The sequence below is a fragment of the Danio rerio genome, chromosome 23, assembly GCF_052040795.2.
Source record: "Danio rerio strain M-AB ecotype USA chromosome 23, GRCz13ab, whole genome shotgun sequence".
Lineage (NCBI taxonomy): Eukaryota > Metazoa > Chordata > Actinopteri > Cypriniformes > Danionidae > Danio > Danio rerio.
In genome coordinates, this window is record NC_141043.1 from 20,038,977 (window position 1) to 20,065,257 (window position 26,281).

Consider the following 26,281-nt stretch of genomic DNA (forward strand, 5'->3'; position numbering starts at 1 on the left):
AAGTGGATGGTTTATTCCGCTGAGGTTACCCCAGATTAATAAAGAAACTAAGCTGAAAAGAAAATGAATGATCCCTTTAAAATATGGAGACAAAAATGCCCAATGGTGTTCTTATATATATATATATATTCGTTAAATGTCTTGCAAAAAGCATTGCACACAATTAAAAGGTTTATTTTTTTTAGCTTGGTCTCACATCAACAATTTTCTATTTGCAACTAACATGTAAAACATGATTAGAAATTGTGAAAAATACAATTTTTAAAAAGTGACACGTGATTTTATGCATTATTCAATAAAATACAATCAACCTTCCCACGATTATTCCAAACTACTCTTCGGCTAGTCATAACAGTTTCATTAAAAAAGTTAAAAAACACTTAAAAAGCAACATAGTTGTGTGTCCCTGAGTCTTTTTACATTGACCAAAATAGAATTAAAATCCTCATCGTAGCCTCTCTTCATTTCACAGGGAATTCGTCACAAGCAAAGTAATCCTTCAGTGGTGCTAAAAGATGCCTAATGACAGGAACGCTCCAGGACTTCCCCAATACTCTCTGCCTCTGCGGACGACCCATGCTTTTCACATCAGTGTAATGCTTCGGAAATCCAAATATTCTGTGGAAGTGTCAGAATCATCATAAATAAAACATTCATCATTCAATTTATAGTTCTTTACACAATTTTATTGTTAAAAAGTAGACAAAAAAAACATACTTCTCCAATTCTGTGATCCATATGTGGTCATCTTTACCATTCATGGTGACGGGGAAATGTGCATCATTGGTGCCCTGCTTCAGGGAGTTTTGCCGTGTAGTGATAGTGCGAACTTTTTCATACTGGAAAATAGTACATTTCAGTGTTACGACCACTGTGACATCATTATAGTCAAGTGTACTTTTATTAGGTTAGATGACTAACCTTTGCAGTGCGGCCAGGCTCCAGACATTCTTGAAGACAGAGTTTATCATTCTGAGATGCTATGATTGGTCTGGCAAAATGTAATAAAAAGGTATGAGGTATACTGTCATGTTCATACACTTAAAACAGGTGATTGTATATTTCATGAAGTGTGATGGTTACACGATACCACTGACGCACCTGTTCATGCCAGGTATGTTCCCCCAGAAGTATCTTGCTCTGTGAGCTGGACTCACTTTCACGGCATCAACAAGCACAGGGTTACACTAAAAACAAAAACCACACAAATAAAAAAGCAAACAAATACATTTTTAAAACTATGCCAATATCCACTACCTGACAAAAGTCTTGTCACCTATCCAAATTTTAGGAACAACAACTAATATCTTGACTTTTAGTTGATCATTTGGTATCAGAAGTGACTTATATAAAAAGGCAAAGGCCAATAGATTAAGCTTTTTTTACCAAAATAAAATATGATCAAGCCTTGAACTGTAAGGTCTGACTCCCATGAGCTTGGAGGGCTGCATCCATACATGTCTGCAATGACTCAAATAATTTATTAATAAAGTCTTCTGGAATGGTAAAGAAAGCGTTCTTGCAGGACTCCCAGAGTTCATTAAGATTCTTTAGATTCATCTTAAATCCTCCATCTTTTCCCGGAATTTTCAATAATGTTCAATTCTGATCACTGGGCTGGCCAATCTTTGAGCACCTTGACTTTCTTTGCTTTCAGGAACTTTGATGTGGAGGCTGAAGTATGAGAAGAAGCGCTATCCTGCTGGAGAATTTGCACTGTCCTGTTGTTTGTAATGTAATGGGCAGCACAACTGTTTTAATACCTCAGGCTGTTGATGTTGCCTTCCACTCTGCAGATCTCTCGTACGCCCCCATACTGAATGTAACCCCATACCATGATTTTTTTCTTGACCAAACTTGACTGATTTCTGTAAGAATCTTGGGTCCATGCAGGTTTAAATGGTCTTTTGCAATATTTGTAATGATGGGATGAGGTTCAACAGATGATTCATCTGAAAAATCGACCTTCTGCCACTTTTCCAAATGATCAACTAGAAGTCAAGTTATTATTTGTTACTCTTATTACTGGGATTGATGACAAGACTTTTGTCAGGTAGTGTAGGACATTTTTAAAGGATTAATTCATCCAAAATGTAAAATTCTGTTATCAATTACTTTTATATGCCAAAAAATGGACTTTGAATGTCACACACACCTTGCCATCTATAGAGGATCATAGAGCTCATCTAAAATATATTAGTTTATGTTCAAAATATTATCGAAGGTCTCAAGGGGTCATGAGGGGTATCATGAGGGTGAATAATTAACACAAATTAAATTTTTGGGTGAACTAATCCTTTATATTGGCAATAAAATGTGCCAAACCTTTATCCAACATAAACACTTACTTCCAGAAAGCGGCAAATGTCCGCTTTAACGTGGGTTTGCATGAAGGTGACATTCTCAAACAGCCAGAAGAAAGGTTGTGGGTCATCCTCCTTTGGCTTCAAAACATTTAGAAGCCGATAGTATTCAAAAAACAGCCGTCCAGTGCCCTCTGTAGAGAGTAAAGATGATTTAACATCCAACAAACAGGGCTTGACATTAACACTCAAGAACACGCCAAATGCAGGTAAATTTCATCTAAGAGGATGATTAGGCATACGGTGAGACACAGGCAATCCTCGCTCACTGACGTTGTGAGCAAGGCACAGCTGATGAGATGTACGCGAGTGCTTAAAAGCTTCCGTTTCATTGCGCAAAACAACCGTGCCTGAAAATGTAACTGTTGTGATAATTTCTCTTAGAAATAATTGAAAAAAAATAAGCGCCTCTCGAGCACCCACAGTCCTGCTGCTTTCAAGAGATCTTCGGATTTTTTTGTATGCAGCAGTTATTGCCACTTTCGCTTTTACAATTCTTTGAACAGATTATTACTGGGCCTAACATTAACCGTGTGCATGTGATCATCTTTTTACCATCGCACACAATGTTTTTCACCAGCTTCCATTTGCTTGCAGTTATTTTTGGTAATATAGTTTAATTATTATCCTTTACAATAACATTGCTTTAAAAAGAGATTAACTCTCCATAAACTGATGATCTGGGACCTTTAGCCCAGACAAACTACTGTGTATAGTTTTAGATAAATGATAATAATTTTTTAAATTGTCAATTGTTTTCTTTTTTAAATTATAGAATAAAAATTGTATATATACTGCTACATTTAGCTTGTTTTGCCACATTATTTAAAAAAAATTGTGGCAAGGAAATATTTAGTTTGATGTGCAGAGAAAAATCGGTAAATCCAGTGTTGGGCCCTAAAAAGTCATGAAAAGTCAAAAAAGTTAAATTAATAAGGAGACGTGGATATAACAAGAAATGTCAATTTTTTAGCATGCCAAAGTAACATTTATGCATATAAAATACATTTTCCCAACAATAAAATTGGCTAGTGAAAATGGCGAGTGGCTAGTAACATTATAAAACTACTGGCATTAGTGGCTGGTGATCAAAAAAGTTAATGTCACGCCCTGGCAAATGAATATTTTATGATTTAATGCTTGAACTTTGTCTTTCAGTACTTTTGTCTTACCATACAAGCCTTTCCGAGCAGGATTGACTATGGACAAGTCATTACATGGACTTCCACCAATGAGAAGATCAAATGGACCCCACTGCTCTATCTAAAAAAATGAAGAATACAATCAATAAGCAGACTGCCGAGGAGTCTTTTTGATATGCGTGACTAAAGTCCCAAAAAGTACGAAGAGATGTTTGAACTCAAAATGCATCTCATAATTTACCCTCCCTTATATTCCAAACCTATAGAATATTTATTTATTGACAAAACAAAAAAATAAGACATTTAAATCTGAGTTATTTCTGTTCCTTCATTGAAAGTCAGTTCACTAAGTAAATCTGATGGTATAAAACATAAACAAGACTAAATATAACACATAAGTATATAGAAAGGTTTAATCCATGTCTTCTAAAGAGACAAATCCCTTTACCTGAACAGGTCTTTTTTATTTACAGATTATATATATATTTTTATTTACATGATTGACAAACAGCGTTTCCTGCCTTTACATTTACCCACAGAAGCTAGAGCATGCTTGCTGGACGCATGAGAATCGATGATATTCATTCTTGCCCACAGCAACATGTGTGAGCTACTACAAGAACCAATTAGATTTGTTCATGATTGTCAATCAGTTATCAGTTAAAACCTCTGATTGCTTCATTTGTGTTACAAAGAAGAGCAAGTCTTATGGGTTTGGACTGACAAGAGAGAGTAAATGATGACTGCTTTTTTTGTGACCAATTTGTAACTCACATGTTTTTTCGTAATGTTTTTCACATCATCCACTTGAGTGATTTTCCCATCATGGTTGACCATAGAAATGGTAATTGACTCTTCATCAATTTCTGAAGCCACATATTTTTCCACTTTGAAGCCAAGATCTCTCAGAACAAGATATCCTAAAAGATACAATGCACTTAAGTGAGCCATATGACTTGTATAAGAACAGACTACAATAGAAGTGCATTCAATTATAATTGAAGATATATAGGCAGTTTTACCTGTGGCTATGCCATCAAATAATGACAGGACCCTGATTGGACGTCGCTGGATAGCAGGGATTGATGGATAAACACGATGGGGTTCCTGCGGATGACAAAAATCACTAACTATTTTAATATAAATATAAAATCACAGAGACCATCTGCTATTTTTTGGTCTATATCAGTGGTTCTCAATCTTGTTCCTGAAGCAATTTCTATACTGCAGATTTTGCATGTCTCCATTGTCTTACACAACCATTCCAGGTTCTGGGGTCTTTGCTAATGAGCTGATGAGTTGAATTAGATGTGTTTGACTAAAATAATATGGTTGAGGGCATGGTTGAGAACCACTGGTCTAGATGATGAACAATATAAAACAAGCACTAACAAACTCCATGCCGGTGTCATTGGCAAAGAACTCCTGCACTCTGATGCTCCAGTCATGCCTGGGCTTTAAGGCTCCAGAGCTGGTCTCAGGTGCACACAGGTAACAGGTCCAAGGGTCCACATTTTTCAGCTGGTCAAATGTCCCCTGACACACTAAAATATCCAGACAGTCCACACAGAAAGAGCTACAAAGAGGAAAGATATACTTTTTAGCAGAGTAGGATTCAGAAGCCTGAAAACCAAACTAAGGAATCGATAAATGACTTATTAAAATAACAGTTTTATGAGTGGATAAAGCAACAGTTCAGTCTGTTTAAAATGCTATATTTGTATTATTACACCCTTGTTTTTATTCCTGTCACAAATTAGATTTTACGGTACCTTGAATAAGGCCTACAATCTAAATCACCAATTACTTAAACACACTTACCGACAGCAGCTGTCATGGCCACACAGAATGACCTCCATGCCAGAACAGCAGACGGTGCAGTACGACTGATAGCCATCTTCATCATATCTGTACAGCGTCTCCGTGAAATTAAACTACATGTAACAAAGACACACAAACACATCACTGTAATCTTTCACCTAAAAGTGTTGCTTCTTGTATACCAAGGTCTACCATTTATGTTTGTCAAATGGCAAGTTGACACTAAATGCGAAATTAAGCATTCGCACAACTTATTGCAAATTATATGCAAAGTAAATGCAAATAAACAAATAGAGGCGACTTTCTACAGGGCAATGCGAATGATGCGGAACGTTTGATCCGTTTGCACGAAAACATGGAATTCACCTGAATCACTTCTTTCGCATTAAAAAAATCGAGTTCATAAATGGTTCTGATCTGCATTTCCAGCAGATGGCAGTAATAGCAGGTAATCAAACTGAGCAACCGTAACCTTCAAGAAGTGCTGGAAGTGACTGTCATTCAGACATTTCCTAAAGGATATGGTGAAATTCAGAGTTTTGTGCGCCCCTGGATTGTGCCATGAATCTAAAACATGCCAGCATTTGGCTTTGTAGTGTTTTTGGTACTTTAACAATAGGTTCAATGCAGCAAACGTACTTATATCCATGTCTGAACTTGCAGGATGTTTTTCACATCACTCAAACAGATAAAAACATTGGTGTGAATGAATAAAGAAGATCAGGCGAGTAATTTAGAGGACATGAAGCAATGTGAACCCAGCATGAGGATGTTTTATATTTGTAACATTTAGTTACAGGTGTAGCTGAAATAACTAAATCCATGTGTGTTGAGAACTAAAGCTGTTAAACTACATGTAATACCTTGCAGTTTGTACACAGCTTTCCTTCGAAGAGTGGATGAATGATGTCAACGGACATACTGCCACATGATAAGCAGAAATCTGAGGAAAAGGATATGACATACGGTTAAACTTTCCTCATTATCAACCTAAATTAACACAATACTTATAAAAGAGTGTCCCACCTTCAATCTTTCTCTTGTTTTTAAGAAATTCATGCACCATTTGATCTGTGGAAAAAGTTCAGTAAACATCAGGTTTCTTTGTTTATTTGTCATCACAGTTTTAATAGCAGCAATGAATATAAAGCATGCACATACGTCTTTTTTGGCTGTTTTGCCTGGACTCGATCTGTACAGTTGGGATGATATTCTTATTCCGCTGTTTATATTTTCTACGGATCTTAACGGTCTGCATTGATCTGCCATTCCATTTTGAATACAAGCGTTTCTTGTCGGCGTCTGTTGTCCCGAGATCTACTGAGCCATTGTTCAGGTCCAGAGATTCAGGGATTTTATTGAGGGGCACAGTTAAATTAAACAACTTTCCTGTAGGGTTCTTGCGCTTTCCCTTTTTCACTTTCACTATTGTATATAAGAAAGTGTATAAGAAAGAAAGAGAATAGAATAAATTATATGAATACTGCATTGAAAACAATATGCCGCATACTGAAGTAAAACACTGAGGTCAAAGAAAGTCATTCAGTTGTTGTTGCATACCACTGTATTCTGCTTGAGGCTGGAGTCCATCTGCACCCAGTGGTTCAAAGCCTCCAAAGGCCCAGTTCAACATGACTCTAAGGAGTTCATCCTTAGATTCACTCTCAGGAGAAAAAAACATTCTACTGCGTCTGGAAGCCACCTAGAATCAAAGACATTTGTGTGCTTAGACTAGAATATTTAAAAAATTCTGATGCAACAAACTATCAGTATAAACAGATGATATTAACTGACATTGTTCACTCAAAAATTTTGTTCCAAACATAAAATAGTTTTGTATACAAACCACAAATAAAGCACTTTTCTACATATTTGAATATTGTTAATGACTTCTTCATTTCGGAGAGCTCATGTTGTTACAAAAACATGTAGTGTACGCACACTAGGCTATTCGAACATTTCCCGGGCGTGTTTGACCAACATCTACTGATTTATTTGACAAATGTGTGTGCTCCGTTCTGCACCCGGGTGCCGTTTGCTTGAGTGACCCTGGCCCAGTCGGATCAGGTGGGCCAGAGCTAGGCATGGGACCATAACCGTTTTATCACGGTTTGGAAAAGCCAAGGTTTTAAAACCATCAAAATTTTCTGCTACACTGTTCCAAAGGTATATGTTAGATTTTTTATTTACATTTTTTGTTTGTTTTTTAGGATAACAGTATCTCCAGCACAAAATACATGCAAAAATGCCATTTAAATTGTAAAGAGATCTGTGTTTTTAAAACAAAAGAAGACAGAAGTTAATTATCTATTTAAAAGAATTTAGCCTAACATGTTTACTGTTATAAAATATTTTAAATGTCTCTTAAAATAAAAAATATTGTGTTCAAAGGGAAAAAGTTGTATTTTTCCCCAGACATTTAAAAGGAACTTATTTTAAAGCAATAATCACAATACTGTGATACAGCAAAACCATGATATTTTTATCAAAGGTTATCATACCATCAGAATCTTATATGGGCCAAGCCTAGCCAGAGCATCGTTCGGTCGGGCTAGTGTGAGTGCAAAGCATTCCCAAGTGCAAAACTGTAGACGCTGCATTACTTTTAAGAGACTGATTTATATAAATTTATAAATCATTCTCATATTTTCAATGAACACAAACTGTCATAGTTTGTCAAAGATCCAAACCCCTTTCTGGACATTAGCTGCAACAGCAAACCTCCTAATACGTGCAGCACAATGATTTTATGAAAATGTATGAGTGTCAAAAGTGGTGGATCTGTTCAGCAAAAGATTTAACTGTGTGCCACTGCATCCAAAACGACTTACAAAATTACAAAACAATATAAGGAAAGCAATATCCAAAGTATGGAGTGAGAGCACTTCTCTTCCAAATTGAACAGTCACATCATCGATGACATAAGTGTGTTTGAGCTCAAAAAGTAAAAATGCAGTATGAGTCTGAGTAGTTGGGGGAACAGGGGACAATCCCACCCAGGCACTGTTCATGGCAACTGTGCCTAGTGTGAGTACACCTTCAAAAACTCAACACTGGTTAACGGCCAGCTATTGACACTTTTTACATTTGCGGGTTTTTCAGCAGTAGAAGCAGTCATAGCTGGGTAAACTTAAGAGCACAATGAATGGGAGAGTTTTTTACTCTGCTATCAGTGAGACTGATGACGGCAGCCAGAGGAGAGAATAATGTCAAATATACTCTAAGACCCATAGACACTGCATTAGAAATAAGCTGTAATTTGTTTTTTTTATAATTTGACGCAAAGATGACATAATACATACATAACAGCATATAAATGTTCATACGTTTTTTAAAAAATCTTAATATTTTAGCTTTTAAATATTTAAGATTATGATGACCGTTAAACGCGTTGTTACAGTCTTGTGAAAAGGGTCCTTTGGCTAGATGTGCTGGACCTTATCGTTTCAATATTTTCTTATGCCACAAACATAGTCAAGAAGAACTGCAAACAATGTGAAATAATATTATCACTACAGTGCACTAGAAACAGAATTTGCCTTACCTGCAGAGAACTGAAAATTGCATCTTTATATGCCATTACTGTAGCGAAGGAATTAGAACAAAAGCACTTGGCTAATGAAGAGAAGGGCAGAAGACTGTCTGCTTGGACCTGAAATAGATCATTTGTTATGTGTATTTTTTATTTATAGAGTGAGTAAAACATTCAAAAGCATGCATACATAATTAATTTTAATTTTTTTACTTCTGTCTGCATCCCGTTCCCAAAGAAAATCACTTTACGCATGGAGCCACAAGGCCTCTCACTGTCCCAGCTCTGAACTAGTCCAGGCCAAAGACCAAAGCCCTCAATTGGTCCCAAAACCATCTCACCGACTGAAAAACCACCCTAAAATGAGGAACACAACACTCATTAGATGATAAGAGTCTTACTATATTTTGTTACACTTTCTCCTGTTCCATGTTAAATTAACTGTTACCAGAATGTTATACTTTACAGCATAGGTGTCAAACTCAGTTCCTGGAGAGTGGCAGCTCTGCGCAGTTTAGTTCCAACCCTAATTAAACAAACCTGATCAAACTAAATGAGTCTTCGGGCTTGTTTATCTGCGTCCTAATTCGCATACTATCCATCCTAAATAGTATTTGAAAATAGAATTAGTATGCCCAAAATCGTAGTATTTTATAAAGAGTATGCCAAAGGTTCCTGGATGGTTTTCGTTCATTTCTGATGATATTGTCCACAGTACATTGTGTGTTGGACATGAATTCGACACTACAAACTACAACTACAAACTACAAACGCGGGTGAAAAGTGTAAATAAACTACAAACGTGATGTACGAGTAAGACCAACCGTGATATATACAAGCTTCAGTAAAGATGTTTGTATGACTTAATTAAAATCCAGCCAACTGGAAAATATTTAAATCGAGTTTTCTGTGTTACATTTCATCTGCAACAACAATATTGACCTTATTTAAAGACAAATTTCGACATTCGTCTGAATGCAGAATTATCCAAAAACCTGAGGAGATTTTTCTGCAAGAAAGGCCTGTGAATGGGAGATTATCCTGCTGCTGCTTCTCTAATGAGGTAAAAAATTAAATATGACAGAAATGTGGATGACTGACAGGGCTCATAACTTAACAACACAACGATCTGTTAACGAGGAAGTAGTATGTCCCAAAGCTTGCATACTCTTCTGCTACACACTCAAAAGTATAAACTTTTCCTTCACAAAAAAGTACATACCTTTAGGGGGTAGTATAAGTATGTAAATTGGGATGCAGCATTTTAAACCTATGGGTATGTGTGTTGAAGCATGGTTGAAACTAAACAGTGCAGGGCTTTACAGCAATAAAGCTATTTAAAAACCTAAATTACATGTTTGGCAAAATTGCTCTTTTGAGTCTGTAAGTTGTAGTCAAATATCTTAAAACACACAATAAATACATTTACAGGGGTTAAACTTTTTTTGGGGTGGAACTGTAAACTGTAAATGAAAACCTGGCTGGGAACACGGCAATAACAAGGATTATCTGTTCTTCAACGAGAAAAAAAAAAAAAAAATCGCAGAGATTATTATACAACGCAGGTCGTGTTTACGATCATTGATAGTAACAACTAATATTAATAACATATTAAAAACTCCTTGCTTTAGACTTTACCTTCTAGAGCTTGTTCTTGTCGGCACAATATAAGTTTATTGCATGTAGGCTACAAATCAGATTATGAAGAATGATAAGAGCATGCTTTTCCTTCATTGCATCCTTTCCGTAACGTGTTTTATTTATTTATTTATGCACTTATAATTTTTTTAAATAATGATGACAATATTCACTGTCTATATATTCCTTCCGTAAACCACCAACAAATTACGCCCCTGTACCCAAGTAGCCTACCTAAGTTAATTTACATTTCATGTAAAAATTAAGAAATAAAAAAGACAAAAGTTTTATGCTAAATATTCATACAAACATACATGTTTATTGTTTAACTTTCGTTGATAAAACAACACACAGCCTATGATAATGTAAGCTAGTTAAAGATTAAATAACTTTAACTGCTTGAAACAGGAAACGTTACATTATAAAAACTTCACAAATAGCCTAAATGACACTATACTAATCAATAATAATATAAATAGTAACAAAGAACAAAAATATTAGCGGAGGCCTATTTGGGATTACAATGCTTCCAGCAGCACTGAATGCCCGTTCTGACGGTGTGCCTGTAGTGCAAGTGCAGATACTTTTTCGCAACCGTGGCAAAGAGAGGGTATCTTGCTCCACCGCCCGCATTTCTCGGAAACCAGCTCTACATTGCGGAGCAGCGCGTTCTCAACTACCAAATATGCTGCTCCATTTCTCATCAACGCCTACTATTTATCAGTTTATCTTTTGTATTTGGCCATTTTTGAAAAGGCCTCTCTGCCATACCTGGCTGACTAGCTGGGCGTTTACATTGAGAAGATGAAACCGGAGCTGGCTCCGCATGTCATGGCAGGGTGACATGACTGCAGATGGCTCTGGAGGTTCGACGTGTTTGTCCATTTAACAATTATTTTTCTAAACAAGCCCTACAAATAGCTTCATCCTAATTATTGATTCGCCTTTCTCGTTCATATTGATTCCAAAATGTTTCCAGATTGGCGATGTAAGAAAGGTTTTCCAGCGAGGTTCATGGCTGAACTTGAACTTGCTGTATCACGTCTAAGTTAAAGTTATATTCATAAATATAGTACTTGGCAACATAACAGAAAAATTGTATTCTAGAGCGATTGTCGTCACCTAGACCAGGGGTTCCCAAACTTTTCAGCCCGCGACCCCCAAAATAACAATGCCAGTGACTCGCGACCCCCAATATCCTCTAAGTTGGTTATAAATACAGAAACTTTGCATGCAATGATGCAGACACACCAATTAAATTTGTGTCAGTGCTTTAAATGTGCCAGAAAGTATAACCTGATGTTATAAAATCAAAATGCATCTGACGCTATTGCTGCCTTTAATATAATGTAATTACCCCAGGGGTCGCAATCCAATAGAACTAGTAACTATAAGCTACTATAGTAACTATATAGTATATAGTAACTATAAACTACTATTTTTATTTTCAATATAGTTATGGATAAAATAAGTTATCCCCCTTCATTGCCCCGCGACCCCTCGGGGGGTCCCGACCCCCACTTTGAGAACCACTGACCTAGACCATCACAGCCCTTACATATGATATTGCATGCATTTGCATACATGTTTTATAAGCTATAAAATGAAAGCCTCAGTTTGGTGCAAAGTTATCATAGACAAAAATCAAGAAAATCTTTGGATTTGTTTGATTCGTAGATTGTAGGCTATTTTAAAAGCTGATATTATATAAGAACTATTAATAACTGTAATTTTCCAAATAAAAAAAGGTTTGTTAGTTGTAGCCCACCCTAAATCATCAATAGCCTGTTTTTTAAGTTTATGAAGCGGCTCCAGACAGCACAGAGGTGATCAGAGCATCAGCGCTGGTTAATGTCAACTCATCTGTGTGAAATTGTGACCAGAAATGTCAGTCTTTCATTTTGCTTCTTTGGCAAAATACGTTTGTATAAATGTGTGTTTGCATGTGTTACCATCCCAAGAGTTAACAAATATTTGTTGTACATTTAGGGGCCGATCACAAAGCGCACGCCTTTCTGTTCCAAAATGCCTTTTATGTTGACGAAAAAAAGAAGCCCGCGCTTTTTTGTATGTCACTAGAAAATGACTGAATCAGCTGGTATGCGCGAGACGAAATGCGGTCGATGTTATAATTGTAAGTTTAATAATATTGTGATATTCAAGATCTGTAAAGTAATACAGCTCTGGATAACTTGAAACAGTGACCTTAAGTCTCTCCTCCATCATTAACAGTTTGCCATAGTCATCTTGACAACCCAACCCCCGCTGTCACCTCAACAGAAACCCTGCAGTGCTTTCATTTGACTGAAGAATGAAAAAGACTGAGGTAACACGCTTTTTCCACTCGAGCACACAGCGCGCAACGGCAAAACTTGAGGCGCACAGAGCGAGCATAAGCAGAGTGGTCGTCAGTAAACCATTAAACAGATGCCCCTTATGCAACTAAACTTTAAAAATATATAAAGCATATTTTTAATCGTTTAACTGGTACCATTAATCGGTTACAAACGCGCTCTTTTGGTTAACGGATAATCGGTTATTTTGAGCATCCCCAATTAAACCGCATGTGCAAGCTCTAAAATTTTTTTTTTTCTCTCGCGGCCGCACGCCAGAGATCCAGCATGGTGCCGGAATATTTTAAGCCCTGAATTTATTGTCTTAAGCACATCAGTAATGTGTAATTCTACATGATTTTTATACAGGGTAAATCCAGGAATCAGAGATTGAAATTCTATACTTTTTTTTAAAACCTTTTTAAAGATCTCTGCATACATTTTAAGACCTTAACACCACTTCAGGTTTCAATCAGTAACATTGCCGACATTTTAACTTGCAGTATATTTTTACTAAATACTGATTTCAAGAAACGAATCCTAAACTAAAACTGTATTTATATACTCAAAAAACTGGTAATCCAGCACGTACTGCCTTTACAACAGCAGGATTAACAGTGTTTTCTCTGCTTACTGAAGTAAACAAAGCAGTGTGGTGTCAAATCTAGCTGGATATTTTTTATTTCATAAACTACACAGCATTCATAAAAAATATAAAAAATTAATTCAGGTAAACTTTAACATACTGATATCGAATTAAAAACCTTGTAAAATAGCATTTAAGACTTTTCAATACTTTTTAAGGGCCTTAAATTTCTCTAAATTGATTTATCAATTTTAAATACTTTTAAGACCCCACAGATGCCCTGTTATAAATGCTGAAATTGGGTCATAATTTTTTTATATATAAATATTAAAGAATTTACCTGGTATGTATTATCTGTCATCTCATTTTGTGTATTTCCTTTATTTTTCTAGGAGAAAAACAAAAAGTTTAATCAAGACACCCAGAAATAAACTTAAAACATAAAACCAATGGGAAAATATTTACCGAATACTTCCACATGACTTCGCCAGCTTCACAGCCATAATCGTCATCATCATCTGTCATTTCATCATCATCATCATCATCATCATCTAAGACTATAGATACATGTGGAACATTGACTGTAAAAAGAAGGGAAAGGTAAGTTACTTAGACCTGTCTCACTGCTGCAAAACTGCCGGACAAAATACCCCTATTTTGGTATATCTGAAGAGCGCCTGAGACCTTTCTGGTTTTCTGTTTCGGAATCAGAAGAAATTGACACAATATCATCCACATCCATTGGTGCAATGTCCTCTATTTCCACTGGACCTATCTCATCCATTTCAGTAAGGTCAATGACATCTGAAATAAAAATTCATTTGTGATCCAAAGTCAGTAGTACAGATTGGCTTCTTGGCATGTTTTGATCTTTGTGGAGTTTGTATTTTTACCGGATATGCTGCTTCCCTGCGTCTCTGGGCTGAGATGTGATGGAGCGCTTTTATATGAGCTGCTGTCCGTAACATCATCCTCCATCATATCCTTCTCCTCACAGTCCTCTTTTCTCATCATCTTGAGATAGTCAGTTTGTTGAAACATCTGAAATATAGATTATTACACACACACAAAAAAACATTTAGATGTCTGCGTGAGTGAAATGTACATGGTTCTAGATGGATTGACATATGATCAATGATAATTAGGTTTCTGAAGCTCTTCATAAAGTCAGTAACTCACCTGTTTAAAAATGATCTCTTTTTTCAGTGTTTTGGGAAGGGCCAGCAAGCTAACAATTAATTTCCCGAAATTAGATGCATTTCCCATAATCCTCAGCTCTGTTTGCCAGTACTTCTCAGTTGGCTGGTCGACCGAGCCAGTGTCACCCCCATCAATTAACTGGTACTCCAAAAACTCATCCGTTAGCAGGCTGACATTGTCTGGCCTTATGCAAACACCGAAACCGACGCCTAAATCTTGGACCATTTTGCCCGTCACTTCAAGCTTTTTTCCTGGACTCAACACCAACGACAAGTTTCTCAGGGTGGAATCAGGGAGAGGCAGACGTTTGACAATATTAACAGTAACAGTGGTGTAGAAGGAGATGATGGAACTGTGAAATGTCTCCAAGTAGTCAGACAACTCTTCAGAGTGCTGCTGGAGAAAATCAGCAGCCTGTTCGCCGACTGCAACCTCTCCTCTAGGTAAATGTCCCACTGTCTCCTGTACAAGTGAGGTCTTTCCTCTCCTGTGAAAATACTCTGCTGCTTTTGGTCTGAGGAAACTCTGTGTGTAAAGTCTCAATAATTTAGAAGCATCTTGGAGCAGTTGTAAGACACTGGCACCTTGGTCGATAATCTCCTGAAAATCACAAAGCGGCTGCAAAGCGTGGGTAAGAAAGAGAACGTTGAGCTTTATTTTGGGATCCTCTAGAAGAAGGCAGACTGCTTCTTCTTCTGTACCCAGAGATCCAAAGTAATTCTCAAGGTGTGACCAAGCTAAAGGGATTTTCTTAATTATTCTCCAGAAGAGAGAGCACTGAGATGTCAGATTATCAATGTCTGATCCTACAACATCTTCAAGCAAAGCTTGTAGATCTGCTGGGAAAGATGGGAAGTGTTTGTAGATCTCTGTGATGAGATTCAGAATCAGATCAGAAAACTCAATTTTCTCAACACCACTGTGACACACTTGTCCTGTCAGGTCTGTAAGTCCACATAAAGACACAATCTCAGCTTTCATTAACTGTAGACCAGCTACAAGATGTTCGTGATCTGGAAAATCTGAATATAATATGGCCATGTTGAATAAAGGTATTCCGATCTTCCTCAGAGTGTCCAAGATGTAGTTGCAGATGTCTTCAGTGGACTCTTTTGTTGGATAGACAACATCCAGTAGTCTGATTTTGTTTTCCCCAGTTTCTTTGTCAAAAAAGCCCAACAAGAGCACACTGGCCTTCTTGTCATCCTCGAGCTCCACTCCATGTAAAAGATAAAGGCAGTATGGAGTCTGTCTCCAGAATGGTGTAATGTCTCCAAAAGATTTCTGGCCTGGACAATCCTTACTATTCACATTGTTTGATTCATCATCAGTTAAGGTGGATGAGCCATACTTTCTTATGAAAGATGTGAGTGGACTCCAGGAGACTGACTCTTGTGACGTCTTCTCAACATGTTGCGTTTTCTGGTTTGAACTGGTTTCTTCAGTATTGTAGAGGCTTGACACATTTTCCTTTTCAACTATGAATAAAGAAAATAGATGACATCATTAAACTTAAATATCAATTTTACAGAATTATTACAAACACAAAAAGTAAACACCTACTTGTTTCAAACTCTCTGCTTGATTTCAATGAAACTACTTCAGGTTTAATGAAGGCCACCTGTGGGTTACATTTCTGCTTTGCAAAATTGTGATCATACATGTCTTTGAACCATGTAAGCAAATCACACGTTGTCATAATATCTCCATTCACCAGCAATGTCAGCTCCAGCTCCTATAAAGACGAAAAAAGATGCCTGTTGCCTGTGTTGACCACTATAATTCATTCATTTAACTGAAATTGTACATCATAAACTTTCCATTCTACAGTGGAATTCTATTGTGTACTCACTTTTTGAATCTGTGCTTTGCTGAAAGCTTCCTGTAGCAGATTATAATTATTCAAGATGTCTAGGTTCTCCTCTGCTGTGAAATTCACTTTAGTTACGTCAATAGATCCAGGTTGAATGATGTCCATTAACTGACAAAAAGCAGCACCTGAAAAAGTGTAAACACCATAATATCTTATATTTATTATTAATATATAAGAGATATAACCCTCAAAACATGGGCGACACGATGGAGCAGTGGGTAGCATTGGCGCCTCAAAGCAAGAGGGTCGCTTGTTCAAGCCTCGGCTGGGTCAGTGGGCTTTTCTGTGTGGAGTTTGCATGTTCTCCCCGTGTTCGCGTAGGTTTCATCTGGGTGCTCCCGTTTCCCCCACAATCCAAAGACATGCGCTATAGGTGAAATGGGAAAGCTAAATTTTCTGTTGTATGTCCAGGTTGGGGGTTGAGCATTTGGCTAGCGACCCACCTCGTGAAAAATTAGATGTTACGAAACACCAACATGGTGTGGCTAAATATCAAATTCGATATAAATTACAGAGAGCTTAACATGCTGCAATTTAAGAAAAAGCATGCAATTACTAACAACGCCAGCAAATTAAGAATAGATCTTCATCAGTTTGACAGCACACATGCTGCAAATCCTTACAATGTAAAATAATAAAAAAACACGCTTTTGTGTGTGCTTATTTACACAACGCAAACATTTTATGAAAATGCACTATTTTCTCAAAACGAAAATGTTTCGAGGAGACCCTAAAGGCTGATTTGACAACACACACCTGTTAGCTGTGATCAGTGTGTTTGGGACTGAGAGCCACACAAACCCATTGGAGCAAGTGTTTACAAGTGTCGAGTCTAGGGGGAAACTGTTGTGTTGTGTTTACCTAATGATTAAAGTTGTTGCATGTCCGCCAGTTCCCACCTCTGAATCAGAGTTTGAACTACTTGTACATAAATGGCTCATTTCCACTGACTGGTACAATATGTTATGGTTTGGGTCGGTACGAGTCACCTTTATCAGGCTTGCTTTTCCACTAGCATGGGTACCTTTTTGGTGGGTGTGGTGTATGACAAAGTTTCAGTCGACGTCATGCTCGCTCGAGAAAATGTCTACATTAAAGCTGCACAGGTCGCTCCCATATCATATGAAAAGCAGTTCTCACAAAACAGACGCTTAACACACATAAATACTTCTGTATAAATGTTTATTACTAACTTTTCTATGAACATGAGTTACCAACTACAGAAAAAGTACACACAGCATACATTTCGTCCTTAATTAGGTTCAAAACAACACAAAGTATAGCCTACAGTCAATGAAAACCTCTCATCTGTGTCTGTAATCTTCAGCAGCACATGTAGCCTGTTAGAGAGTCATTCCATCATTCCCAGTTCATATTAGTCCAAAAGGTGATGATAAAAATTAAAACAAGGCAGTTTGTTCTCGTTTGCTGAAGAAATAACGTGCTCCTTGGCTTTCCTTTTTTTCCGTGCTCCACTCTTGCGTTTGTCCTTTTCTTTCTGAATGTGTCATTCTCGCGTTTGTCAGCTTCTCACAGGATCGGGTTTCCAAAGCTTGTCAATAATCAAGTGCACAATATTATCATCAGCTCAAGAAGTTAGTTATTTCAGATATAGACGTGCGGTGAGCGCAAGTAATCTCTCGCTGTGTATTTCAAACATGGCGGGTCCTTTGTTTACATTCTGGCTTGTTGCGAAAGCGAATGACATATCTCTGTAAACCAATAGCGTTCAGCTGCACATCTAGCTGCGCCTTTTGGTACCCTTTCTTGTGTTTGGGACCCTTTTGAAAGGGTGCCGAAAAAGTGGTATGGTACGGTTTGGTTCGGTATGCCTTTTGACTGTGGAAACAGCCATAAAAGCGTACCAAACCGAACCGTAAGGGCTGCTTGATTTTGGAAAAAATCATAATCACGATTATTTTGGTCATAATTGAAATCATGATTATTTAAAACGATTATCAGTTGAAGTCAAAAAAATTGGCGCTCCTGAGAATTATTTTTTTTTAAATAAATATTTCCCAAATTATGTTTAACAGAGCAAGGAATTTTAACAGTATTTCCTATAATATTTTTTCTTCTAGGCTTATTTGTTTTATTTTAGCTAGAATAAAAGCAGGTTTAAATATTTTGAAACCCATTTTAAGGTTAATATTATTAGCCCCCTTAAGCAATATATTTTTTGATTGTCTGCAGAAGAAACTACTGTTATACAGTGACCTGCCCACCTACTCTAATAAGGCCTTTGAATGTCACTTTAATCTGAATGCTTGTATTTTGAAAAATATCAAGAAAAATATTATTTACTGTCATCATAGCAAAGATAAAATAAATCAGTAATTAGAAATTAGATATCAAAACTATTATGTTCAGAAATAAGTAATAAAAAAAAACTTCTTTCCATTAAACAGAAATAGGGAGGAAAAGGGTTGCTAATATTCAGGAGGGCTAATAATTCTGACTTAAACTGTATACATACAGTTATTTTCCTCCCTGCAAAGGAAAGAGAAATAAATACAATAGAATAAAATATGAAACAAACTGTGCTTTAAGCATCTTAACTGTAAGAAAAACACTTTAGCTACAAAAGTCCTTTAGTCAGGAGCAGTGAGAGATTTTCTCCTTGTTGTTTGATTAATGATAAAAACAGGCGGCAGCAAGAATAGTGCGCTGTCTCTTTAATGGTTTCTCTTTCACGTTTCTGTTGATCATCAACTCGTTTGTTTATTACACAAATGAGGGTTAATATGAATAATCACTAAACACCGCGTTTTGAAACATATTTGACCATTAAAGCGCTCACGTTAAGATGACTTTAGATGTCTGCGCTCCTCTGCTCGTCTCAGTGTGCGAATGAGACCGAATGCTGACCGGTTGCATGCTTCTGACTGTGTGTGCAGGCGCGCGGTCTTTCGCACTTTTAAGCTGGAAAAGAGGGTGGTATATGATGCAATAATCATTTATCTCGATTAATGTTTTTTCATAATCGTTTGAAGCCAAAATCGAAATAGAAATCGGATTTTTGATTAATTGCACAGCCCTACGTACCGTACCACTCAGTGGAAATGGGCCATAAGGTAGTGTTCAGAAAACAACAAAACACCCACAAAGAAACGCGACACAGAGGAACATAAAAACCTGCCAGCTAGCATTTCAGAAGTGTTATTGCAGAGCAACACTAACAGCCCGCGGAATAATAAATGCATGACTATGTACAATGCACATAGATCACATCGATCCGTGGGTCACGTCGATCACTCGATGCAGAAGTATAAACCAGTCCTAAAACGTGAATGACCCGACTAATTAGGTTATGGTTATTTAGGCTTAAATACTAAAGACACTTCAATCGGGATATTAAAATAAACAAACAAAAAAAATATTTTTTTAAAATCGCCTACAACTACACTGAGCAATAGTCACAGAACAGCGGCGCTCTTCACATTTTTGGGCCCCCTTAAAACATTTCCAATGTTTTCTGTTCTTTTTGTGTTGTGAGAAAATGCAGCGTGTTTTTGTAATTTGTTTGCGTTGTGAGAAAATGCATTATATTGCTGGGGTTTTTGTAATTGCACAAGTTTTTCTTAAATTGCAGCATGTTAAGCTCTCTCGGCCACCGTAATAATAAACGATCTTGGGAGTAAGTAATCCTCAAAACAAGCTTTAAAATTAGCATCTATTTAAACATGTTTTAATTAGCCAGAAACAAAAATACCTGAGCAGGTGTCCTCCACTTGACTGAACGTGGCTTGAAGTAATCCATTGAGCCAGTCCAACAGCTCACAGAGACTCTGTTTATCATCTCCGATCTTTACATCTGCCACCATTTTTCCATAACCTGTGGAGATAAAATAATGTTAGTCTGAAGTCATTACTGTAAATTGTTTACACATAAATAACACTGACACATAACTTACATAATCATGTTACTATGCGATATTTAGTATGTATTAACTACTTTACAACACAAAAGTATTTCCAAGAGCACAGTTAATAAAATGCAATACATATGTAGCAAATATTTTGTTCATTATATATCTTCAAAGAACAAGACCAAATAGGACTGTTGTTCTTTACACGAGAGCGTCCATATAAAGTCGATTGGGAACAGTTAAATACGTTTCAAATAAGAGCGCTGTGAGAATGGCAGATACATTCAATGTTAATTTAGCAAGTACACGCATGCGCACACGGACCCCTCAATTTGCCGCGAAAACTTAAAGGGATGCCTCCCTGATGCCTCCCAGCAGTCATTCCTCCACACACTCGCTGCTCGACTGGACACACGCACACTACCCGAGAAACAAAGAGACGAACCCTTTTAAAAACGAGTTAACGTTCAGTTACTTGTCAGTACTAAAATGTGACTGAATCTAAACAACTTATTCAGAAGTTTGAGGTATTAACACAAGCTAAATGCAACTGGAAGTAGGTTTATAAACAGTTTTAGGAGCATTATATTTGTTTACCAGAATGAATATAGTGATCTTTTATTTGTAAACACGCATGTTTTTTGAAAAGCACGAGCATTGGCGATAACATTCACATGTGTTGCAATTACAGTCGACAACTATATTCTGATGTCGCAAATAATCTGTTTTTAAAAACACTCACTTGGCTTCATGTACTTTTCCCCTAAATGAAACATTTTGCGCTACAGCAGTGTTGAGAAAATGTAATTGGCGATTTAAAAAAAAGTATCTAAATGTGTTAGTTTTTAAGAGTAAGGTAGGATTCATTTATAATATAATCATTTTACCAAACACTGGTTAACAATTTGCAGCTCACGAGTACAGCAAAGTTAAGTTATTTCCGCATCCACACGCCGCGCGGTCTGCTCTTTACATACAGGGTTATATACGTTAGATCATGCAAAATCTATTGTGTTCGCCACTACTTACCACCACCGTCCGTCCAGTGTTTTGGTAATCGGTCTCCTCGGCGATACCGCGACTTCAGCAGATCATCGGATTGGTCGCTATCACGTAGGGAGTCGATTTTGTTAAGATCCAAAATCGTTCATAACATATGTGCTCCTGCAGAGCAACGTGGAAGCGCGTTGTTTCCGTGGAAATGGTGTTGATTCATCCAAGTGATTCGAATCTTTTGAATCAATTGACCAAAATGATTTGTTCTCGGATTGTTTAGTTACATGCTCACACCGGTAGGCGGCGACCAGTGTCTGTTCCCTGTGTGTCCTTTGTGTGTTTGTTCACGGAGGAAAATTAATAGTGTTGTCTTTACAGCGCAGCTTGAAAAGCCTACACGTTTTCACAAATCCCCAATTATCGGCGTTGCTTTAATCGATACTTTCTACTTCGCAAACTAAATTAAAGGAACGACGTGCCCCTCTCTTCTCGTGCTGACGACCCTGCAGACCTTTCCTCAGAGTCACTTTCAGTCTCAAACAATGAACGACTCCGCGATGGGGGCGGGTTCGTTCAGCTGGTTCAGCCAATGCTTTTGTCGCGCAATACTTTAAATACAAACGTCTTAAAAAAAGAAAAGAAAGGGAAATAAATAAAATTCGCAATTGAATGCTACTACGTTTACAGGCTACAAGCTACATTACAGTTACGTTTACACTATCCTGAATACCACATTTAATAGCGAGTTTTGATTGGATAATCCGGTGGAATATAACGTCAGTTAAACATTGTAAAAGTAACTTGTAAAAAATTAATAAATTATGAGCTTCCAGAGCGTCCTCAAAACCGCGTTGTTGAACTTTTGAATGAATCGTTTGTTTCGAGTGATTCATTTCGAGCCGCTAAAGTCACGTGATCATACGACCTTTTGGACTTTTTCAGTGTGAATTTACAAACCATTTTATTATTATTTATTTATTAGAGAATTCTGTTTTTTATTATTATTTTAATGGTAAGTTAAAAAAGTTATAGCCTATACGTTTTTAATCTCTCTTAACAACAAAAATGTGTTCTTGTTCTTATAGCTGTTGGCCATATATTATTATTAATAGTACTAGTAGTATTTATTATGTAAGCCCAAACATTTGTAACTTAGTCCCTTAATTAATCAGGGGTCGCCACAGCAGAATGAACCACCTACCATCATAGCTTCCAGCAACCAACACTGGGAAACACCCATAAACTCTTGCATTCACACGCACGTTCACTACGGCCTATTTAGTTTATTCAAGTCACCTCTTCTTCGCTGACGAGCGGGCGCCGCCATTCGAATCTTTTTGGCTCGAGACTTCCGGTTTCATTAACATCCATTTAATTTTAGACATTAAAACAGCTCGTTTCGCTGTTTGATGTTACAAACTGATATGTCCTGATTAGGCTATATTATTCTACTTGGTCTGTATAGTCATGCAAACATTTGTTTGTAGAGCAAGTAGTTAACGTAGATCGTTTTCTGCCGTTTATTATTCCTAGTCATTTCTCCCATAGGCGACTGAATCGGAAGTTCTAAGACAATCGCGAAAACAGGCGCAATTCTGACTGTGGAGGAAACCAGCACCTGGTGGAAACCCACGCCAACACGGGGAAAGCATGCAAACCCTGCAGGGGCTTGAGCGACATTGCACCACCGTGACGGCATTAGCACACTTTTTTTTCTTTTTTTTTCAAAACAACTCAGGAAAGATCAAACTATGAAAACACGAACAATATAAATAACAAATTGCAATACATTTTTTTTTTGCTTTTACAAATAATGATAACAACTGTGTGTCAAACTAATCATTCTCAAGACATGAATCAGCAATTTAGTTCTTGATATCAACAATCAGCATTCTTCAAGACTTGAAGTTGATTTGTTGATTTATCAGGTATTACATTTAGTAACAATGTTAATTCTTGATAATCAACAATTAAACGTCACCTGTGAAATTCACTCTTGATATCAAGAATTGAATTTCAAAGTTAGAAATATAGTTCTTTATTGTATTTTCACTATCATTTATATTCACTTTACATTGTGATTTAATTGTTTATATCAAAATCCAGCCACTAGTGCAAATGTCTGTTCTTGTTATCAACAATATACAGTCAAGCCCAGATTTATTCTTACCCCTGAAAAATTCTGACTTCAACCAGTGTAGGGTCCAGCCAGTTGATCCAATGACGGTGTCCACTGGTGGATGAAGGTTCACTGCATGCTCGGTCTTTCCAGTGCACAATGTTGATTTATATTAAACTTAACTCATAACTGACTCCAATTTTAGTATGAGGTGGTTTAGAATATTAATATATTTATCCTCGTTCTATCTGACTCCAAAACATTGATAAGATTATTTTCTTTTAATATTATTTTAGATTATGATTGAATATTCTCTTTGATTTGTTATTAGATATTATTCTCATTTACTCAGATTCCTATAGCATCCTGAGTCTTGTACCGGCCGAGTATACAATCTTGTCAGTCTTGGTCATGGTCTATATAGAACCAAAAATGGATCTATCAAGCGCTTCATATATGGAACCCCAAAAATGTTCTAAATAGAACCATTTTAAGGGTTCATTAAATAGAACCCCAAATGGTTCTTTCACTTTTAAAAGAAACGGTTCTTTATCTAGCCTGGAAACTGAACTGCATCATAAAACTTGTTCTTGGTATGTATCATTGTTTTAAAATCCATACAAACTGTATTGTGGTCAGTAAAATGAAATGAATATTATAAAAGACTTCAAGATTGTATTTATCATTACAGAAAAGTGTCATGGGACCCATATTAAGTTCCCAACTTTGGTCTGCAGGACACAAGTAGCTTTGAAGAAGAATGATCCCAGCTTAAAGAAAAACACGTCACATCCATAATTGTTTGACATCTTCTTCAAGCACACCTGGTAAAGTATTGTATTTTATAACATGCGTATTTCAGACTTGTTGGTTGTTGTGTACTGAAATATGTGATAAGTGAGAATATTAAGGTCGTTGCTTAATAAAAAGTCCTGCAGAGAAGAAATATGTATCGAAAGGTGTAAATTTGCCTACAGGATACCTTGTTGCAATGTCTTCAAAACAAACTTAAAAATGATGGGATCAAAAGGAAGTGAACTGGACTCTAAGGGAATTAACACAAGGCAAGTTCATTTCAATACATTTTATGTCAAGATTAATTCTGTGATTTAAATTCTTATTTACACACTCTACAAATGCTGTCTTCCTACCTCAGATGGTGATGCACCTAGAATGCGACACCGTTTACGAATAAGTCAAGAACCAAATGAAACCCACTATTTGAGTACAGATTATGGAGGGGTCTGCAAAACTAATGGAGCAGTTTCTTCTTTTTGAAGTGCCAAAGCTTGTGAGTAACCAAACACTGTTACATTGTGTGCCAAATATGAAAAATCTGTATATGACATTTTAAAGCTCATTTGGTAAAGCAATGCATTAGCAATGTCAAATGTGTTCCAGAGCTCACATATTAATAAATGTATAGATTAAACACAATCTAAGTCCCTTTGGATAAAAGTATCTGCCAAATATGATGTATGTTATTTGATATACAGTTATTTTGTTTTGTTCTTATTCTAATTTTATTGTTTTATTTAATGTACATACTGAATTGAGGTCACTCAGAAATGTCAATTTCATTAAATTCTGTAACAAATGAAATGCAGATTAAATAGAAAATTACAGCTGTCTACACTGTATTTCTGTATTTTTGATGACTTTAAAGTACTTGTATTGCTGAAAATGTGTTACTTGGAAACTTACACAAAGTAAACAAAATGTTTTAATTTAGGATGCTGCATGTAAGGACTTAGTGAAGAACACAGAAACATCTTTAAAAGAAATGGCCCAAAAGAAGGGAAGGAAAGAAGAAAGTGCTCTATGCTAGTCTCATTGGACCAGCAGAGGAAACCACAGAAGGTAACTACACTTTCCACTTTCACTTTCCAGCCACAACCCAGCACTGGGAAACACCCATATACTCTCTCATACACCTGATTCACTGATTCTCTCATTCACTCATATGGCCAATTCACCAATACCGTACACATGCCTTTGGACTGTGGGGGCAACTGGAGCACCCAGAAGAAACCCACACAAACACTGGAAGAACTTGCCAACTTCACACAGAAACACCAACTGACCCAGTCGGGACTCGAACCAGTGACCTTCTTGCTGTGATGTGACGGTTCTAACCAGTGAGCCACTGTGCCACCCATGGACAAAACTATTTACGTTATAAGAGAGGCCGGCAAACGTAAACATGCTACAGGTTGTGGAATGGCTGTTCTCAGTGTTTTGTCTAATCATTTTGCGATGATTTGTATGCCATTAAGCACTTTCTTAATAACTTTCATTGAAAATTATGTATAAACATGGATGTTGCCATGACCAATACGTACATGTACCGTTTGTTATTTAATAGATGTTTGTGTATTGTTTCTATCTGCATTGTAATACATTTTCATCATTTTAGAGATGTTTGAAGGTTAAGTTTTGTATTTGTTCAATCAGTAAACAAGCTTACAAATGTTTATTAAAAAGTGAAATCATTAGAATTAGATTGTTGAATGCCATTAAGCTGTTAATTATGTTCACTAAATAAATAATAAAATGTAAACTGTTTAGAGGTAGATCTTATACAAAGTACGCAGAGGTGCAATTTTAAATATTTAAAAAATTATTTTGTAAATGTAAATTGAATAAATTGAAACGATTAGAATTTTCTGCATTGGTTTTATTTTTTATTCAATAATAAATAATATTAATTAAATAATAAATAAAGAACCCTCAAATGGTTCTAAATAGAACCATGTAACTTAAATTCAAAGAACCATTTGGGGTTCTATTTAATGAACCCTTAAAATGG

The 26,281-nt window shown here is 36.6% G+C and overlaps 1 protein-coding gene and 1 long non-coding RNA gene across 5 annotated transcripts; one reads left to right on the forward strand and one right to left on the reverse strand.

The window, feature by feature from the left end:
* Nucleotides 1–153: 153 nt before the first annotated feature.
* Nucleotides 154–22,692, reverse strand: dnmt3bb.2 (DNA (cytosine-5-)-methyltransferase 3 beta, duplicate b.2). 4 transcript variants are annotated; one of them, XM_087305089.1, is made up of 26 exons: nucleotides 21,245–21,314; nucleotides 21,100–21,139; nucleotides 20,201–20,323; nucleotides 16,468–16,613; nucleotides 16,179–16,350; nucleotides 14,595–16,093; nucleotides 14,309–14,456; nucleotides 14,100–14,219; nucleotides 13,881–13,996; nucleotides 13,756–13,803; nucleotides 9,072–9,215; nucleotides 8,871–8,978; nucleotides 6,887–7,028; nucleotides 6,488–6,751; nucleotides 6,353–6,397; nucleotides 6,190–6,269; nucleotides 5,327–5,439; nucleotides 4,898–5,081; nucleotides 4,528–4,612; nucleotides 4,280–4,425; nucleotides 3,536–3,626; nucleotides 2,349–2,497; nucleotides 1,102–1,187; nucleotides 922–991; nucleotides 718–839; nucleotides 154–618 (listed from the first exon to the last, which is right to left on the reverse strand). In XM_087305089.1, the coding sequence occupies exons 2-26, from the start codon at nucleotides 21,131–21,133 to the stop codon at nucleotides 462–464; spliced, it is 4,392 nt and encodes a 1,463-aa protein (XP_087161215.1). In that variant the 5' UTR covers nucleotides 21,134–21,139; nucleotides 21,245–21,314; the 3' UTR covers nucleotides 154–461.
* LOC141380473 (uncharacterized) lies at nucleotides 21,679–26,134 on the forward strand. The gene is made up of 5 exons (XR_015523393.1): nucleotides 21,679–24,065; nucleotides 24,164–24,299; nucleotides 24,450–24,536; nucleotides 24,629–24,763; nucleotides 25,205–26,134. It is a non-coding gene; the product is annotated as an uncharacterized LOC141380473 (long non-coding RNA).
* Nucleotides 26,135–26,281: the final 147 nt, after the last annotated feature.

What these genes read in the sequence shown, in the direction of transcription:
- dnmt3bb.2 (XM_087305089.1), bottom strand. Translation starts at nt 21,133, where the DNA reads ATGTTTCATTTAGGGGAAAAGTACATGAAGCCAA. An exon ending in AAGCAGAGAGTTTGAAACAA is followed by an intron (nt 16,094 to 16,178) that starts GTAGGTGTTTAC and finishes CTTTATTCATAG; the next exon opens with TTGAAAAGGAAAATGTGTCA. An exon ending in ACATTTGCCGCTTTCTGGAA is followed by an intron (nt 1,188 to 2,348) that starts GTAAGTGTTTAT and finishes TTTTGTTTTTAG; the next exon opens with TGTAACCCTGTGCTTGTTGA.